The sequence below is a fragment of the Zalophus californianus genome, chromosome 1 (assembly GCF_009762305.2).
Source record: "Zalophus californianus isolate mZalCal1 chromosome 1, mZalCal1.pri.v2, whole genome shotgun sequence".
NCBI classification, from domain to species: domain Eukaryota; kingdom Metazoa; phylum Chordata; class Mammalia; order Carnivora; family Otariidae; genus Zalophus; species Zalophus californianus.
In genome coordinates this window covers 130,087,484-130,108,811 of record NC_045595.1, presented here as the reverse complement: position 1 = coordinate 130,108,811, position 21,328 = coordinate 130,087,484, and the positions used below count along the sequence as shown (strand labels likewise).

Here is a 21,328-nt window from a genome sequence, read left to right as displayed (position 1 = left end):
CACAATTTCCCAGTGATATCTTAATTTTCAATTCTTATTTATTTTTTACCTGATCTACTAGCACATTGGAATTGATAAAGAGTCCTTAGTGAAAAATATAGAAGGAAAGAGAAAATCATGTGAATCATTTAGATAAGTTAAGGTATCCTTATAACCTAAAGCACCTTTGAGAAGTATTACCTTTATGTTGACCACATGATTTGGCTCTATTGCAATAATGTTATAAGAATAAGTAACAACAACAACAAAATAACTAGAATGGCTCTATATATGGAAATAAAAATCAAGTTCCAAAGAACTCATGGGTCATAGAATAAAATGTGATAATTTAGGATCTATTCAGGACTTAATAAAAACACTGTAGAGTGACCAATGGGATGTGACTAAACCAATACATAGTTAGAAATGTATAATATTAAATGCCTGAATTAGATAATAAAGGGACCTGAAAATTAATACGCTAGGCATCTAACTTAGGGAGTTATAAAAAGATTAAGAGAATATATTAAAAGAAAATATAAGAGGGAAATAATAAGTAATAGAAGATAAGTTATATTAAAGGATCAATGAATTCAAAATTAATTTTTTGAAAAGACTAATGATATAGACAAATCTCTGACAAGACTGATCAAGAATAAAATAGAGAAGGGCCAAAAAAATATTAAGAATTAAAAAACCATAGATACATACAGCATGGATTAGAAAGATAATAGAGGATATTTAAAGCAACTTTATAGCAAGACATTGAAAACTCTGAAATACATAATTTATTGAAATATACAGCAAATTCTTACAAATATATAGCTTATTGAAATTGATTCAGAAATAAGTAGAAAATCTAAACAGTTCTAAATTATTAAAAAATAGAACCATAAATTTAAAATATCCTCATAATGGAAATACCAGGCTCTGATGTTTTATAGGTGAGTTCTACCTATATCATACAAATCATTCTGGAGTATAGAAGAAGATGGAATGTTATACAACCTATTTATGAGGTTAGCAAATTTTGATGCCAAAAGCAAATCAGACAACACAAAAAGGAGAATTATGGACCAATTTCATTCATAAACATAAATGCAAAAATTTAAAAAACAAGTTGGCTTACTAAATCTAGCAATACATAAAAGTTAAAACACATCGTGATCAACTTGGGGCTATCCCAGGAATATAATGTTGGTCATCATTTGAGTATCTACTAGTGTTACATATTATATAAACATATTAAAGGGTTACCATTATATGAAGAGAAACATATTTGATAATACTTAACATCCATTCATGATGAAAACTCTTACTGAATTAGAAATAGATAGGAACATTCTTAATATGGTGAAGAGTATAGAGGAAATACCTATAGTAAACCTGATACTTAATGGTGGAATGTTTAAAGGATCCTCTTTATGAGCAGGAACAAAGCAAAGATGTTACACTATTGTCTGTTTTATTTAATATATGGCATAGCATAATATGGAAAGAAAATAAATAAATGGTTTATTTACTGATAAAAAGAAGCAAAAATGTATTATTCACTAATGATATGACTATGAAGAAAATACGAAAGAATCTATAGATAAATTGTTATAATTAATTAGAAAATTAGCATAGTTGAAATAAAAGTTGATATATCATTTCCCTTCCCATGTGCCTGTAAAAGTAGAAAATACAATTTAAACATTAAAAAATCAGTACTTAGGAGTACTTAGGAATAAATCTAATGATCTATGTGCAAGTTCTCTTTAGAGAAATTATAAAACTTTATTGGGAGACATTAGGGAAGACAAATCAATGTAGAGATTAATTATATTCAGAGAAAGACTTGATACATAAGGATGCAAATTTTCCATAAGTTGATTAATAGATTTCATAAAATTCCAGTAAAATTTCAGGAAATTCAATAAAAATTTCAAGCAGGGTAGGTATGACTTGACGAGCTGGTTCTAAGATTTATACGGAAGTACAAACATCTAAGGATAGCAAATATACTCCTGAGTACAAAAGAACAGGTAGGTGATTTGTTCTGTAAGGTGTCAAGATTATTACAAAGATAAAATTTGTAAGCTCAAGGGAGGTGTCTGTCTGAGGCAGACAAAGCTGACCAATGAAACAAAATGGAGATCCAGAAACATCCATGTGTATGTGGAAACCTAATATATATTAGGTTTCCACATACACATACCTAATATATGATGCCTGTGTGCTTTTAGATCACTGGGGAAAGGATATCCTATCTAATAAAAGGTGCTGGGCCAACTGGTTACCCATAGAGAAAAAAAAAATTGGATGCCTACTTCACAAAACTCAAAAGTCAACTTCAGATGATTAAAGATCTACTTGTGAAAGGCAAACCTACAAAATGTTAAAGAGACTGTGAACTTGGAGTAGGAAGGGATTTCAAAATGTTCAAAAAAATTGCTAACTTAGAACACATTAAAATAAGAACACATGTTTATGAAAAGTCACCATAAAGAAAGTGAAAGCAAGTATCAAACTGGGAGAAGCTATTTGTGCACAATAAACAGACAAAGGGTTAATATAAATTTTTACAAAGAATTTCTACAAATCAATAAGAAAAAGACAAAAAAATATGACTATATATTTGAATAGGTACTCCACAGAAAAGAGAAGGGAAACAAGGGAAATAGGCTAAGTCTTATTAGTAATCTGAGAAATGGGAATTGAAAGCACAGTGCCCTCTTGGTTAATGAAAATTAAAAATCTGAAAACCCTAGGCGAGGTTGTAGAGCGATGAAATCACATTAATGGCTACTTTGGAAAGCAATGGCATTACCTGGTAGAGTGGAAGCTGTGCATACTTTTGAACCAAATATTCCTAAATTAGGTACATATCCTAAGAATTACTGGTACAAAGTATACAAGGAGATATGGACAAGAGGGATTCTAGCAGCATTGTTGGTACAAAAAGAACTAGAAATAATGCAAATGTCAATTAACGATAGACTGGATGATTAAATGGTGGTATATTCATATAATAGCGTACTACACAGCAGAGAAAAGGAGTTATAGCTACTCACACCAGCACTGATAGATCATAGAAACATAATGTTTGATGGAAAAAGTCAGTTGCAGAGTAATTCATAAGCCATGATTCCATTTACATAAATTCTCCAAACGTTCAGAAGTAAACAATATATTGTTTAAAGATTCAAATGTGATAAACTCAAGAAGAAAAAGCAAGGGAATGATAAACAGAAAATTCAGGAAGTTGGTTATCTCTGGATAGGGGCTGGGAAAGGGAGAAGGGTGCTATTAGGGAAGTATCCTCAAGGGCTTAAAAAATTCTGATTGTTTTATTTTTTTAACCTTAATGAAGGGTACTCAGATGCTTATTATTTCATCATCCTTTGTGTGTTAACATGATAAAAATTCCTTTATATCAGCTCACTATTCAATAAAAACAATCCGAAGAATATTTGATAAAAACTCAGCTGTAATGTCCTTAGCCGATAAACTCTCCCTTCTTTAAATTCTGAATGAGTTACTGTTGCTGCTGTTTTATTTTGCCGCCTGCAATTTAGGGATTAAACTAAGCTCACCTAACAAAGAAATTTGCTCAGAGATGAAAAAGTATTCCCTCATATTGCTCGTGTGTGGAATGCAGGGTAAGGATAGAAATCAGGGTTTTGCATATACAGACGATCAGAACAAGGACCGCCTCTGAATTCAACGAATGAAAAAAATGCGGAATTGCCTTCAACTTCCCTTGAGCCATAAGACATTTGGTTTCAGAATTTCCAGTGGACTTTTCCTTCCACTTGGTTGCTCTGCCTGTCTGTAGGCTATTTCCTGATGTTCCAGCTTTTGAGGAATCCTAGGGAAGCCCGTATCTTGACAAGCTTGGCTGTGGTCTGGCAAAGAGGTGGTGTGGAGTGGAGCTGAGGACTTCTGGCTGCCTGGCCTCTGGGATTGCTGTAGGAACCCAGCTGCAAAAGCCAGACAGACCCACAGAGGCCAGGTTTGCAGAACAAGAAAGTGAAGGTGGAGCAATTACCAGCAGTTCTGGGCAGTGCTGCCAGACAATGTAGGTAATTTATTTCCAAGTAATTAACTTGAGGACCTTAATTATCTAGACTCATTATCAGCCATCATCACCTTCATTATCACCATGATCACTGCCACTAAGAGCATCTTAAGGGAGCAATAGATGCTGTTCCAAATCGCTTTTAGAATCTCATTCCTATCCTACAAGAGTCTTGACTTAGGCAGTGAAGGTGAAGGTGTTGGTCAAGGGAGAGGTACAGACGAATGAACCAACGTCAAACTAAGGATACTGGCTTAGTAGCAGATTCTGTTGCTGTATCCATTGGCTGTTTTTCCATTTGTCTTTGACTTTCAAGGCTAAAACCAGGCGGATTGATTTCATGGGCCTTGGCATTTCTCCCCCATAAATAAAGCTTGCTGAAAATTATTTCTTATAGTCAGTATTGTAATCATTTTAAATCTCATAGTTACTGGAATCATAATTTGAAAATAAAAAATGAAAGTAAGTAATTTAAGAGTTTCATATAATTTTAATGGTGTAGAATATGAAGCTAATTATTGGCTACCTTTAACTCCACAAATATTGCCCATATATCATATCCACATGTTTACTATCTCTCCTCTGATATGCAATTTTCAGCTGTAATTTAACACAGTCTCTCCCCTGCAGGCTTGGACCTTGACTGCTGCTCCAAGTGTCTCATGTCTGAAAGAGCCTATGTAAGCTATGGGTTGGATGCAGGGGAGAGAGAATATGACCTTGAGTTCAAATTCTGATTCCATCACTGGCTAGTTGTCAGACCCTGGGAAGTTATTTAAAATCTCTGCTCCTCAGCTTCCCCATCTGTAAAGTGGACACAATAATCTCTATCTTATAAATGAAGAGAGCAGTTTATGTAAAACATGTAATATACAGTAATTGCTTCTTAGGTGTTAATCTTTTTGTAAAAAAGTTATATATATATATCAAAATATACTTAATTAAATTATTCAATGAGAATAAATAGAGGGTGAAATAAATCACACTTCACCTGCTCTGATGAAGTCTTCAAAACCTCAGACAGGCTAGCCACTGAAAGTCACAATATTGCTGTAGGGAAACAAAACCTCTGCCATTTTTCACCATCACACGTCGGTGGGCTTTTTTCTTTTATTTAGGAAATGAGATGACATGCAAAATATGGAATTTTCAAATGACACACCAAGTTTTAGTCTTACAGTAAAGATCTTGCTGAAAGAGGATTCACTTACTCGGCTTGAAAGCAAATGAAAAATAACTTGATTAAGCATTGAGAAAAAGCATGTGGAAACCTTGAGATGAACAAAGATAGGGAATTTTCAGTTGATCTTGTGTTGTGATGAGCACTAGGACTTTGTTCAAATGCTAGTTGCCTTCTGGGCTGTAATTTTACTTAAACATCATATCATTCTTTTTCCCATAATTAAGATAGTATAACACATTACAAAGGACTTGGAAAATGGAGAACTGAAAAACATGTTTTTCCTTCCCAGCTTTTTCCTATGTATATATATTTTTGTTGCTGCAATCATAGTTTGTATGTAATTTTTCAACTTGATCTTTCAGTTACTATTATGTCAAAGCATTTTTAAGTGCTAAGTGATATATTACATTCCATGATTTATTTAACAGATTTTCTATTATAAATACTAAAGTTGCTTCCAAGTTTTTTTTGCTGTGATATATAGTTACTGCAAAGAACAATTTTGGTTTCAGAATTTTTCAAAGGATTTTCTCTGTAGGGTAATACTTTAAAAGGAAAAATAAAAGTACCTCTTCTCAAAACTGCATTCACGTAAACCTCCCTCAGGTCCCTTCTTGTGTCCAGCACCATTTATCAAGCCTGGTTTCTATTGGATTCTGCAAAGTTGCAATATGCTGGTATAGATAGTGGTGTTTTAAACTTCACCAAACCCAAGAAATAGTGTAAAGTCAATGAGAAAAGAGAGAAGGAGAAGAAAACAAATGGAGAAAAAAACGAATATTTAAAAATGGCCAGAGAATTTTATGAATAGATTTATTCCCTAAACCCAGGTGGGGGCGGGGAGCTGGACTGAGCTGTGTAATTGTCATTTTGTCTTTTATGAACATTCCTTTGCCTTTCAATCTTTCTTCTCAGTCCTGCATTCCTCCCTTACCCCAGACTATTCTTCTAAGGACTTTGAGGGCTCCATGGACTTGTCCATCCTCTTTTCATCCTCACATAGCTTCTGCTTTCCTTCCCTGCCGTATGTCCTTGAAATGCAACTTTCATCATTTTGGTTCAGTATTTACTGAGCATTTACTGTGTGCCGGGTGCAGTGGTGGGGGCTGGAAATTCAAAGGCGAGTAAACCACAAAGTCTGTGCTGGTCAAGAGGACGGTGGGAGGCTGTGAGTGAATGGATATCTGAAAGCAGGACTGGAGCTAGCCAAGTGATGAGTGGGTGTGGATGTGCATGGGTGAAGGGCATTTCTGACAAGGAACAGCCCTTGCAAAACTGCACAGAGAGTGCAAGGGGAAAGGCCAAAGTTTCAGAAAGCCTACTCCCTCGGTGTAGAGCCCACCTCACGTTAACACTTGTGAAACACAAAGCTCAGTTGCCTCATGCTTTCCTACTGGCATGCTGTCTGGGTAGTCAGGTTAAATGATTCTGAAAAGCCCCCGAATCCCCGTGATTTACCTTTTCTCATCATGTCTGTAAGATGAAGAGGTCCGGCCACTGGTCCATATAAACATCTTAGAGGATGTTGGTCCAGGGGCTCCTTTCCTTATGGTGGAAGTCCTGGAGGAATGGCGGAAAGACCTAGATGGGAACACACTGAAGTTAAATCCATTACCTTAAGTTTGGGAACTCTGTATCAACAGCAACCAATAGCTTTAGTGGACTGACTCTCTTAAATAAGGCCAGGTTTCTGTTGCTACAGAGCAGTGCTTCTCAACCCTGGCTGCACATTAAAATCAAGTTTTTCGAAAGGTTCCTCATTGTTTCTAACGCACTGCTAGGGTTGAGAGTCACCGCCATAGGGAAACATGGCTTTCTAATTGATGTTAGCATCATATTCCTTCCCCACAAATCTAATTTTAGTATGGTTTCACACCCTGTAGTACACTGTATTTTTCCAAAATTTTGGTTCAGATTTAGATACTAAAATTCTATTTCTCCTTTCCTATTCAAACTGTTTTCCTTGATGCTGACAGGTGTGACATATTGGTGACAAAACATCATCTTTTAAATATGCTCTGCTGTTGCCAAAGCTGTGGGTTTGTTCCATGGTGGCCGAGTGTCTGAGGAAGTCACAGAAGCAGAAGATGAAGCAGATACTCTCTGGCTCCCGGAGGCTAAGTTTATAGGATCCAGAGTCAAGCTCTTGGAGGAATGTTGTGTTCTCTTGGTTAGGATTTGGCTTATGGGTTTAATTTTTTCATCTCCAAGCATAGCACTGAAAGTAGTTAGCTATTATAATTTATTTTCTACATAATAACCATTTTCTAGGGATTTAGAAACATGAAATATCATAGAAATTGTAATCACATCTGAAAGTTAAAATAATATTGAGCTAATAGAACAAAGGAAGGAAGGAAAGTGATTTCTTCATGATTCACAATCACTTGTGGCTTTCCTTCTGGTTGAACACTATATTAACGGGAGGCATGAGACTGGAAATATTAGCTATTATATGATATATTAGCTACTACATGTCAGGCACTTTGCATATATTATTTATGCATATATCGTGAGATGTATATGCATACATTTATGTTGTGCTGATATTATGAAAACTGCAAGGTGGATGGTGCTATTATTTCCAGATTATGAATGATGATTCCAGGAGATTGAGATATTTGCTCAGATTTAGAAAAAGTGAAGCCATGCTCCAAAACCAATGTCTGCCTGCTTCCAATTTTCATGCTCTCTGTAGAAAGATATATTATGGTCTTAGCCCAGTGATTCTCAAACTGTAACATGCATATGAATTACCTGGGGGATCTTATAGCAATGGGGATTCTGATTCAGTGGGGTCTGGGGTGGGGCCTGAGTTTCTGCATTTCTAACAGCTCTCAGGTGATGCTGATGTTGAAGGTCTGCAGAAAACACTCAGCAGCAAGGGCCAGAGCAATGGTCTTAGAGTGAGTAGTTGGCTAGAGGCCCAATTTTGTCACTACCTAGCTGTGTGGCCTTAAGAAAGTCACTTAACTTTACTAGGGCTTGGCTGTTTTTAATCTGTAACATAGAAAGTGTGAAACAGAGAACCTTTACGATTGCTCTCAGCTCCAACATTTTGTGATTCAGTAAATGGTAGAATGAATCTAGGCATATTCAAGGCATTGTGTACTGCCTTTCTGGGACTAGGTCTAGGAATAGATCTCCTTCTGCAACCCTGGGGTCAGCATCGGAGATAGACGGAACAGAGGCCAAGGGGGTAGCAGGGGTTTGGTAACCCATATAGATGCAAGAAGTCATCCTCCCATCCCTGGTCTCCTAGGATAAATGGTGGGAATTACAGGATACACCTAACAGATGCCCTCACCAGTTTTAGAAGGGCTTAGAAGTAGAACCTGCTAGCTCTTTAAATGACTTGGATCTGAGATATTTAGTTAGTTATGTTCCTTTTTGAAGATCCTTAAAACATATAAAATAAGATAAGAGATTAAATCCATTATTAAAGCCAGTTAGCCTTCAGGAAATTAGAATGATTTGAATCTACGTTGAATGACCTACTCCATAAGAATGAGGATTGACTTAAACTTCCAGGAAGTTATTTCAACACTGACTCTGGCGGAATCTTCTGCTCACCTTAGTCACTCCTAAAGGACTAAGGATGTGGAGTAGACGGAAAAGTGACACAATCTTGAGTTAAAGTAAAGCAATAGATTACTGAGGTCCTGCCTTGTTACTCGTTATTAACCAGCATTTCATAGACACACCATACATATTATAAATGCTTTGAAATCATTCCAAGGGAAAGGCGCTGCAATGATTTTAATATACTTAGGATACTTTCAGACTATGTGTCATTATTCTAGTGTGGCACCCTTGCTCTGTTGTTTTAAGACGATATGGAAAGGGGAAGATGAAAGATGTATTCATTCTAATTAACTGTCTAAAGCTTGTTGGAAAGGAGTTAATGACTCCTCGGGTTAGTCCAATAAGTGGATTTGGAGTTTCTCCAGCCCAATTTTCTTTCATAAAGACAAACTATTATTTAAACCCTGCTAGGTTTGTTGTTAATTAAAATTAAAGGGAGTAGCTGCTTTAAGGACAACAGTATAAAGGTTCTGTGGAAGTTGAAAAAATTTCCAGGCTTCAAAAAAACACCCAGGATATGTTAATGGAAGCTGGTTTGGAGGTTTTCTCAGCTCAAAGGCAGTCCTCCTGAACTGTTAAATAATTACCTCAACTCCGCTCACTTTCTAAGACAAGGAACATCTCATTTGAGTTGTGATAAGGAAAGTGATAAAGAGACAAAAAGACACTTTCTACAACTTTGTAATTTGGAATCCTAGCATCAGCAGAGTTCTGCGTTAGCGGAGACACGGGCTGTGGGCAGCGCGAGGCAGCCTGGATCCAATTCCATCATGAAGTGACCTAGGACTTGCAGTGAACCTGGCAGAGCCAGGACCATATGACTGCAGACGAATGAAGTCCGAAAACCAGCAACCCTAAAAGATGCTATCTCAGCCTTGGATGAAAGCAGTTTATCCGCGAGACTGTAACAATTTCTTTGGGTCAGGAAACTATAAAGGGCCTCTTTCCATTGCTCAAGCACACCCCTCGTGGGTTTCTACTTCCTCGACTCAGTTTGCACCTTCTCTCTGCCTCTCTTCCCCATCTGGTGAATGAAAGCCTTTGTTTCCGGGGCTGGCTCAGATGTCACCTCTTCTGTGAAGCCTTTCTTTGACCCAGGTTGGCAGCTTCCTCCACTCTGCTCTTAATTCTTGGTATTCAACCTCTGTTAGAGCAAAGCATGCTGTACCCTGCTTGTACACAAATCTGCCTCCCCTGCTAGTCTGTGGGTAATGCAGGGCAGGGCTGCTCCTTACGCACCTTTATGGCACGATGCAGTTCACACAACGCCACCCTGGTTATGTTTGCTGCCCGACCATCTCAATATCCATTTGAAAACATGATTGTCGATATGACTTTGGCCTCCTGCGTTGGGATCACTGCTCCTGGGTGCAGCTGTGGCTCCTTCCTGACCCTTCCCTGAGCTCCAGATGTCCTTCCCCCTTCCTATTCCCACTTCCTCTTGCTCCTTCTCCTGACTCTCCTGCTCCCTCTGTCTTTTTTCAGTGACTTGGGCAGAAAGTTCTATTGCTCGCTGAATTATCATCCAGTAAGATTTTCTTTAGAAAGGCAGCATGGTCCCAGGAGAGCCAGATGGGGCCTATGCGTTTGTTTGCCTCCTGGCATCACCACCTCCCAACTATGTGACTTCAGACAAGTCAGTTGAACACCACTACGTCCTTGTTTCCTCAGCTGTAAAAATGGGAATGGTGACATTTGTTTTTCTGGGTTGCTTCGAGGATTGATGAAATAACAGATGCAAAATACCTAAAGTAGGATCAAGGCACATAGTAGGAACATACTAAACATCAGTTTCTTTCTTTTTTCCTCTGTTATTAGTTTTGATGGCAAATGGACTGGATTTTTTAATCTTTTTTTAAAAAAAATCCAATTAACTTGTTTTGTACTTGTACATCGAGATTATTGATTTTTTTTTTCCTATGGGTCAGTGGCTCTCAATAGAGGAAAAACAGTTTTCTCAGATACTAAGATAATAAAATCTGAAGTACTTCCTCATTCACATTAAGTTCTGATACCTATCCTGAGCAAGAAGAGCAGAAAGAGAGCGTCCCTGAACCCTGGCCATACATTACAATCATCTGGGGAAATGTCTAAAAAATACTGGGTCTCTAGCCAGACCAGTAGAACCTTTGGGGTGGGGCCCTGGCATTGGAATTTTGAAAAAAGCTGTTCGGGCATTTTGCATGCATCGTGGTTGCAGCCAGGGTGAGAAACAATTGTTACAAACGCTCAGGTTCTGATTTCATTTCATTTGAATCCTTTATGGAGACTCCTCCTGTCTCTAGAAGCTTCAGCGGCGGAGTAACAGTTCTGAGTCCTACTCTGTGCAGTGGCTTCTCCACTGGTATCCATGTCGAGGCCTTGAGGTGACAGCCACAAGGACAAGTGGCATATGAGGCAGGGAAAGAGCATGCGGTTGCAGTTTTCTGGCATCAGTGGCCTTGAGCTATGCATATGGGATGCTCTTAATGCACTCTGCTTTATTAAACAGCAAGCAGGAGCCAGCAGAACTATTTAACACATAATTACATGTCTAATCTTGCGTAAAATTGTAACACTAATGACATCACAGCAGCAACTTAAAAGGTCACTCTGAGCACAGAAATTTAGGAATGCTTCTAATCTGTGACACTTTATCTTTGCAGATGGCAAATTATATGTTCTCCATAGGAACTGAGTTGTTTTGTCTTCAGGGCCTTTGGAGGGAGAAGCCAAATGTATGGTGATAATTTTAGACCTAGTGACTGAATTTAGAAAACACTGGTCCATCTTAAGAGTAGTTTTAAATGTCTTAGGGATGTTTTATTCTCAAAATAAACTAGTATGTCTTGTTTTAATTCATTTGGGTGTCCATTTGATGGCATTTCTTAAGTGTCTTGTAGGTGCCAGGCACTGTACTGGGTGATGGGGGCACCAAGCCACCGTTTATCTGCTTCCAAGGAGTGCACCATCTATGGAGGAGTCAGGATAATAAATCAACATTCACTCTACCACAACTGCTCTTTCTAAAGGGTGCTGTGACTTCCCAGTGGGCATATCTAATAGTTACTTGTCTCTTCACATCTTACTTAACTTGCTCAGCTTACTGAATTTGATCCTAATATTGTTTGGTCATTTCTTACTTCTAAAAATGCTTTACAAACTTGATGCATAGGACAATGCTCTCTTGTTTCTCTTTCTCACTCTCTAGCTCCTCCTTCCATTTCTTTGTTGGGTTCCTGTTTCTCTATCTGCCCCCTAAATGTTAGTATCATTTGGGGGACTACTCTTGAAAAGTCTCTTGACTTTGAGAAGTTCTTTATAGATCTTGGATACCAGCCATTTATCTGTAGTGTCATTTGCAAATATCTTCTCCCATTCTGTGGGTTGCCTCTTTGTTTTGTTGACTGTTTCTCAAACTCAACACCCAAAAAACAAATAAGTCAAAAAATGGGCAGAAGACATGAACAGACACTTCTCAAAAGAAGATATACAAATGGCTACAGACACATGAAAAAATGTTCATCATCATCAGCCATCAGGGAAATTCAAATCAAAACCACAGTGAGATACCACCTTACACCAGTTAGAATGGCAAAGATTGACAAGGCAAGAAACAACAAATGTTGGAGAGGTTGTGGAGAAAGGGGAACCCTCTTACACTGTTGGTGGGAATGCAAGTTGGTACAGCCACTTTGGAAAACAGTGTGGAGGTTCCTCAAAAAAATTAAAAATAGAGCTACCCTATGACCCAGCAATTGCACTACTGGGTATTTACCCCAAAGACACAGATGTAGTGAAAAGAAGGGCCATATGTACCCCAATGTTCAGAGCAGCAATGTCCACAGTAGCCAAACTGTGGAAAGAGCCGAGATGCCCTTCAACAGATGAATGGATAAAGAAGACGTGGTCCATATATACAATGGAATATTACTCAGCCATCAGAAAGGATGAATACCCAACTTTTACATCAACATGGATGGGACTGGAGGCGATTAGGCTAAGTGAAATAAGTCAAGCAGAGAAAGTCAATTATCCTATGGTTTCACTTATTTGTGGAACATAAGGAATAGCACGGAGGACATTAGGAGAAGGAAGGGAAAAATGAAGGGGGGAAATCAGAGGGGGAGATGAACCATGAGAGACTATGGACTCCAAGAAACAAACTGAGGGTTTTAGAGGGGAGGGGGGTGGGGGGATGGGTTAGCCTGGTGATGGGTATTAAGGAGGGCACATTCTGCGTGGAGCACTGGGTGTTATATGAAAACCATGAATTGTGGATCGTTTCCTCATGTATTGTATGGTGACTAACATAACATAATAAAATAAAATTAAAAAAAAAAAGAAAAGTCTCTGGACAATGCCTTCTAACAGGAATGTGAAAGACCTTTCTTTCCCAGTTTGATGCCTGAAAGCCTGAGTGAATGGCTCTGTTTGCGGCTCAGTGGTAGAGGTAAAGAAGTGTATTGCTGAACACTAATGGCCTTTTTGAGAAGAATCAAATAAGAGAAAATGGGTTCTATGAATTATTATTTCAGACTACTTTTCAACGGCTGGGTTGACAATGTACAGACTCCTCTGGCTAGAGGTGGGTGTGGGAGTTATTTGCGACCTCTGTCACATATGTGGGGCAACTGTTGTTCATGTAATCAGGATGTGTTTGACTTCTGCTTCAGGAGGACATAGCCCCAGTTAAATAATGGACCTGTCCTTTAGCCTGCTGCTGACTTGGCTCATTGAGCTTAGCACTTCAGAGGCTCTGGGCTTCTGATCTTCACTCTGTAGCTGAGTAATTGTATGAACAAAGGCAAAACACTCCTTTTCTCCTCAGTGTTGCCACCCGTGAAAAGTTGACTGTGGAACTGAACTCTATTCTTTTAGTTAATTCAGTATTCATTTCTTCATTAACAAAAACTTATTATTGAAGATGTAACATACGGCAGGCACCAAGCTGGGTGTTAGGGATATGTTGGTGAACACAGCACGTATGACCCTTTTTTTGTGGACCTTATGGTCTAGAGGAGGGGATGGACTGGTCAGATGGGTGTGCTTGGGGGCCTTTAATATAAGATCATTATGCATGTGTGTAATGAAGTAAGTTTTACATTATATCTACATCAAAAATGGCTATCTCAGGGCTTAGTTGAAAAAGCTTTGAAATTAGTTTCAGGTTGAAATTCCAGCTCTACAACGCAGTAATTATGTAACCTAAATACATTGTTAGACTTCCCTGAACGTCATTTTCCTCATCAAGAAAATCAGAGTAATAACAGATATCATAAAGATTCACCATGCAGATAATTTGAAATAATGTATGGCATTGAGTAGGCACTTGGTAAATGTTAGTGTTTTTCATTTGGAGGAAATAGTAGAAATTTTTTTCCCAAATTGCCATACCAATACATCAAGCCCTTCTGCTTGAGTCATTTAAAAAAAAAAAGTCTTATGCAGAAATGGAATACACATTTCTACATGGGCTTAATTAGTCCACTATTCCATAATTCATTTCTTAATGAGCTTTTCAAGCGGATAATCACAACTGATGTTCAGTTTGATTCCTTCTATGCTACATATTTAAAACTGGTTTAATTGTTAAACATTCACTCTGTTGGGCATCACACATACACAGCTGGTGTAAGAAAACCTGCTCATAACTCACGTGTGCCTCAGATTGGTACAAATGACAGATTTATGCTGAGACCATCCATCTCTTCTCAGTGAATGTGGTTTAATTCTTCTACTTCTGTTGAAAATCAAAGATGCCAAACTATAATAGCTTTTTTACAGAGAAGAACTAGAAATGCCAATAATAAACATAAAGGTATGAGGTTCTTCTCCAGACCTATATAAATAATGCATTTATATGCATTGTTTCATTTCATTCTGTAACCCGTAGGAGAGCTCTCAATATTTACCAAAAAAGGAAAGCAATATTCAGAAAAGCAAGTAATTAGGCTTAAGTTACAGAGTTATTAAGTGATGATGTCCGATTTTCAATCTGAACCTGTCTAACCCCAAAACCCACTCTCTCTCAACCTCTTTTGAGGTTTTGAGAGCCCTTTTGCCTCCTGGGCTCTAATTCCTCATATATAACATGAGGGAATTGAAAGAGATGAGTCTAAGTTTCCTTTCATCTGAAAAATTTTATTTCGTTCCGCTTTGGAGAATTGCAGCCAAGGTCTGTTCCTACGACTTGACTTCTAATTTGTCTTTGGTGAGATATAATTTCTTTCTATTTCACATTCTGTTAATTTCTTAAATGAAGTCTTCAGTAATACTCATGGGGAAAACTAGTAAAGTAGACAGAGGAGAGATTAAGCGCCAAGTAGGAAGGCAAAATGAAAGCCCCCCAGTGATCCTTGAAAAGTTTTTCTGTAGACCCAGGCATTGCTGTAGAGTTGGACATCTTGGGTACAAACGTTTTGATGTTAGGATTCCAACAGACTCTTCTACTAATTTCTCCTACTCCCTAGGCTGCCTCTCCATACAGCCCATCTCTAACCCAATTGTTAAACCATCACTCTATCCCAAGGGGGAGCTATGATAGTTGAAATTTTAGATGCTCTAGCAGACTGGTGAGAGAGATATTTTGGGGGCAAAAACATACGGTTCATAGGTCCAGCTGTGGTGGTCACTGAATGAACTCTATTTGTCCATGGCCTCTCCCAGTAGGCTCTCTGAACTGACTACCGATAATACACGTAAAATTCTACTTGCTGAACTCGCTGTTCTCAGCCCCAAATTGAGTATTCCAGCTCTTTCTTTTTGCCAACAGGACCATTCCTTTGATTTATCTTTGTCTTTAATTGCTAAATGGAATAGAAACCATGACCTCTGAAAGCAGAGAAAACTTGAGTTGAAGTTCCATTTCTGCCCTTTTGCTATCAATATTACATTGGATACAAGCTAATTAACTTCTCTGAGTCTCAATTTCCTTACCTATGAAATGGAAATATGATGTACCCCTCAATATTTGTTGTGAGGATTAATTAAAATAATGAACCTGACATTATTGGCAGCTATTTATTTATATGTAGCTATTTATTTATGTGTACATAAATAAATGTTTATTTATATATTATAATATACTTAATATGCCAAATTAAGACCATTATCCTAATGAAGGGATTTGAAATAGAGTTCCAAAAAATCATTGAATACTAGCTGGAAGAGATATCAGAAATATTCTAGGGCATATGCCAATATTGAGGCTTGGTGGTTTTGGGTTTTCTTGGATAGTTAAACTTTTTTAAGACTGTAGGTAAAAGGCAAATGTGTCTAATTACAAAAGTAGGTTTTTACAATGCAAAGGCACTAAGCTGGTGAAGGAAAATATTTTTAAAATTCTAAATCATACTTTGATCCAGTGGAAAGAACTGTACTTATAGATACAAGGAAAAAAAAATCAGCAGCAGAAATAGTGATTCCTTTTTGATGGCTACAAGTTGAAGAAATACCCATTCAAACTATTTAGACTTTATGGTGAATAAATATGAAATTAGATAGATAGTCCTTTTTTAAATCTATGATTTTACTATTGTCTGGAAAATACCTGATATGATAATTCAGTTGCTGAGGATAATTACAATATAAATAATATACATACCTTGGGATAGTTTGCTTAAAGAGCTTGAATCTTCTGTTTGTTGCCTATATGATTTTGGGTTCCATATTTGGGACTAAGAACCTAGGAGACTAAGAGAAACCACCTAAGAAGATGAGTGAGGGTCAGAAATTAGAATCCTAGTTATTCTTCAACCCACACATTTACCTCTAAATGACTATGCAAATTGAAAAGAGGCAGCATAGATCAAGGAGGCAGATGGGAATCACTTTTACCTCTTACTTTCATTTCTTCCTTGCTCTCTGACATGGGATGAGTTAATTAACCTCTCTAAATCTCAATTTCCTTATCTGTAAAAATGAAGTTTGTAATGCCTCCAAAAATTGTTTCAGTATTTTCAGTATTAAGTGAAAAGACATGTCAAGTCTGGGACATCATGGGTACTAATCAATGTAAATCTCTCCCTGAAAGGAACTGATTTGTTTACCTTGTCCAACATCTGTTATCAAGACCCAGACAAACAGTCTCTTTTCAAGTAGGGAAAAGCAGCCAATGCATATGGTTGGTTTCTTGAAAATATAGACACCAATCCATTAAGAAGCATTGATTAAAAGTTGCTTCATATTAGAAGATGTTAAATATATAGGGATGAATGAAAGAAGTGATTTTCCTGTCCCTCATACCTCATCACTCAGTCTCCAAATTCTTGTATATAATTTCTTACTGTCTCTAGAGAACCACTGTCCAATAAATGTATAATATCAACCACATATGTGATTTTAAGTTTTCTAAAAGTCACAACGAAAAGAATAAAAAGAAACAAGAGATTAATTATAATAATAAATGTTATTTAACCTAATATACCCCAAATATTATTGACATGTAATAAAATAAAAATTATTAATGGAATAATTTACACTTTTTACAAAAACTAAGGCTTTAAGATTCAGTGCATATTTTATACTTGTAACACATGGCAATGTGGACTAACCACATTTGAAATGCTCAATAGGCACATGTGTCTAGTGGCTAGTGTTTTGAATTATTTCCAAATCTACCTTCTGTTGCTACATCAATTTTTGCAACAATAATACATCACCAAGAACAATAATTATTTTCATTTATTGAGTACTTGTCATGTGATGAGTCCTGTGTTTTATGTACATCACATTGACGACTACCCTATTTTATGGAAGAGGAAAATGAGGCTTAGAGAGAGTAAATAATCTGAAGGTCATACAACTTTTTAAATGGCAGATCTGGTATTCACATCCATGTCAGTTTGATTCTAGTGTCTATCATGCTATCTGTCTGGATTCCTCGAATAGCTTCCTAACTGGTTAGTTGCCTTGGAGCAGGACATTTTCATACAGCATGTCAAAATAGGCACTTCAGATTGTAATACCATTATTTTATTATTATTACCAAGTAATTTTTGTCATAGACATTCCTGACCTTCAGCCATCTTTGAGCCTAAACCTATCTGTCCTCACATTCATGAGGACTAGCCAGACCCTCATTTCATTCCCAAGTCACTTACAGGTGTAGGGCTGGGGTGAGGGCAGGGATGTAATCAGTGTTCAGAGTGGACCAAGATTGCTGGTGAAAATGCCAGCATTGTCCCTAAAAAGGGTTGAAGTTGCCTTAGCTGATTCTAGATCTAGAGCAGGTGCTATGCAAGAAGAATCATACCAAGTAACAAGGAATCTATCAAAGACTATCAGGATCATTTCAAAAAGATTTAGAAATTGACTTAAAGTTGCAAAGAAAGAACAATCTGACTATCAATCAGAATAATAATAAAATGGATGGAAATATAGCACATATGTTTCATTTGTGATTTCACAGTATTATTTTAAAAAACTAACTGATTACCATTAGAAGATGCTAGGAAACAAACTTATTACTTTGAAAATTGTTCAGTATAGGGAAATAATCCTTTATCCTACGTTTTCAATATTAACCAAAGCATTGGGAAGCCAAATAGTTAGTGAAGTTAAGTTTCTCTTTATAGAAGTCTTTCACCTAATTAAAGAGGATAGGATATTAGAATTAAACTATCATTTTTCAACTCTTAAGAAGCCAAAGTTCCTAGACTTTGATCATCAGTGACTGTTATCATTAAAAAAGAAAGCCACTCACAATATCAATTATGAATTAGTCTTGTCAAGAAACCCCCAAACTTGAATCTGATCAATCCTCTGGAGCCAATGAACAATTTATGGAAAACAAAGAGAACAGAAGAAATGTTATAAAATATAGTGGGGATGCAATCAGTGAAATTGAGACCTTGAGGACAGACAACCTGGAGTCTTTAATAAATAATTTCTAAGATAAGATAGAGAAGGAAACTGTAGATTAAATGAGACTTAAAAAACATTATTTACCAGTTGTAGTGTGAGAATTTTATTTGGATTCTGATTTACAGACTGTGAAAAAAAAGTCATTTTCTCTTCTGTTTTTAATCTTTATTGCAGTCCATTTCCTCTTGAAGTATTTTTTCTAAGCATACTTTTAGTCAGGTCACTTCCTTGCTTAACATCCATCAATGGCTCTCTATTATCTGTAGGTAAACCCAAGGAAGATTTCACAGGCTCTATGTGCTCTACTTTAAGGAAGATGTTATGTGTGAACTTTAGGGAAGGTGTCCTAGAAGAAGGGGAATTGATAGGATAAGAAGGGGAAGAATATTAGGCAGAGTTTCTGGGAAGGACAATCGAATAAGCTCATTGATGTGAGCATAGTATGGGTGGAGATTGGGTGGGAGGTTGGAACTTCCTGAAGTGTAGGGTCGATGTTGTGTAGCTGGAGAGTGAAGAGCTATGAAAACCAAGTCTGGGAGGAGTTGATACTTGTTGCTTTGGGATTCATCATTGCACTTTCTTTTTGCTCCCTAAGTAACAATATAAGATGAAGCTCTTCTTGAAAGCAATGATTCTTAATCTTTTCCCCTTCGTGACACACATTCACGTCACTTTACTCAATGAGCATTACCAAGTTCTGAAGGTCAGGCTGCAGCATAGGTCCCCAGTTATGCACCAGCTTTAATGCGGTGGCCTTCATAACCAGTCACAGTGCGGTGTGTCTTGTTACCCCAGCTGAAAACCCCTCTTGTGGTTGTGGTGGTGGTAAGGTAGAGTCCAACAGCTGGTAGCAGGAGTTGGGGTCAAGAGTGCTGGAGCTACAGGGAGGAATGTTCTAACTGGCTAATAGAGCCAGCAAACAAATCCAGGTCAAAGAATGAAGTGCAAATACAAACACCAAGGATTATATTCAGATTTAAAGACTGGCCATAGTGTGTTCCCAAGAGAGAAAGGTGGTTCAGGATCATGGGGAATGACATACTGGCTTCCTGTCCTCTCAAGATTTGAGACAAGCTTGGTTCCAGGATGCAGGGAGTCAGCCTGGAACAAGTGGGGGAAAGGATCCTGGCACAAGTGAGGAAGACTTGGAGGCTTTCCATCTTTATTGGTGTGTGACTCTCTGCTTTCCCCCTTATTGACTATGTGACTTGGAGTTGACAATTAAGCATACCTTAGCTTGTTTCCTTATTTTTAAAATGGAATTATTATTGGCAAATGGAAGGAAATCAATCAGGTAGTTCTTTTTAATGGATTTATCTCAAAGCTTCAATTATGTCAAGGTCAAAAGACCCATTTCTTTTTCTGGAACATTCTCACCTTATATAAACTGATACATAAAATCAAAATAAAGCTCTTCTCAAACTCATGTTTTCCACATTGCTTTCAAAACACTTCAAACAAATTGTAGAGGAAAAAAATGGTCATTGTTTCTTTCAAGGAATAGAATTCTGTAAGAAACAGAAAGAAATGCAGCTGCAGTAGCCAAGGATAGCTGCCACTTGAGTACATTTGGCTAGAATATTCCATCATGAATTGTTGGGCCAGGGAGATTGTTTCAGTTGCTGTGGCATACATAGATCTAGAGTTTACACAGCACTGGATAAACAGGGTTATTGAGGGAAACTAAATGACAAACCAACCTAAACTAGTGTTAGCGACATAAATATTTATGTTTTATGGAATTTACCAAAAAGAATCAATTACTATAAACACCTATTCACTGCTAACTGACATGGTAAGCCCTTTGTCATCTGAGACTCATAAGATCCTTAGAGGTCATTCTTCCCTTTGTATCTGATGCTTTAACCCTTTGGAATGTTCTAAATGAGGAGTTATCTGGCTATTGATTAAAAGACTCCAGTGGAGAGGAATCTGCTTTCTCTGGGGACAACGTCCCCCCTCCTTCCCAACCCATTGTTGGACGTTTATATTTGTTGGAAAGTGTTTCTATAATTTGAGCTGGACTCTGCCTTCCTAGAGTTCCACTATTGCTCCTGGTTTCACAGTCTGGATTGCTTTCCAGATGTTTCATTCAGCTGTAATATCCTGGCAATACTTCTTAACTATAAACTGAATGTTATCCAACTGTTTTTCAGATAACATGATCTCAGTTTTTTTTCTTATTTTAGTCCCCTCCTCAGGCCATACTCCATTGGTTAATGTCTTTCCCAAGTATCATGAGCAGAACAATACTAAAATTTATTATTTAACAGTGCTATATATTTTTAAATTAATTTAGTTGCCACAGAACCTCTACAAAACAGGAGCATAGAGACTTTAAATAACCTGCCCAAGTCATGGAGCTGATAAGTAGAGAGCTAAAAAATGAACTCTAGCTGCCTACATTAAAAATCTATACTCTTAAACATGGCACAATTGTATTTTTCTGAATATAGTACTTCTAGTGTCATCTGGTTAGTGTTGAGAAATGACAAAACTATCACCTCCTTCTATGTATGTGTCCTGAGAGACCACATTCATACTTTTGGCTGGTATGATTGACCATGATACATACAGGGGATTAAGTCAAGAGTCAGATCCTGAAATTCCACACCTGCCTTTCAAAGGCCATGCAGAGGTCCTTATCTTGAAGATGATGGAGTCCTACTTTG

The 21,328-nt window shown here is 37.4% G+C and overlaps 1 protein-coding gene across 6 annotated transcripts in view; it reads right to left on the bottom strand.

The window, feature by feature from the left end:
• The window catches only part of KCNMB2 (potassium calcium-activated channel subfamily M regulatory beta subunit 2), a 228,884-nt gene that overhangs the window by 29,022 nt on the left and 178,534 nt on the right, over positions 1-21,328 (bottom strand). For 5 of the 6 annotated variants that reach the window (XM_035728295.1, XM_035728309.1, XM_035728306.1 and 2 more), the window contains one exon: positions 6,684-6,806. In XM_035728295.1, the coding sequence (XP_035584188.1) occupies positions 6,684-6,806 (123 nt within the window). Of the gene's footprint in view, positions 1-6,683; positions 6,807-14,448; positions 14,533-21,328 lie in introns of all 6 variants that reach the window. The other variant, XM_027585536.2, reaches the window with a different exon arrangement.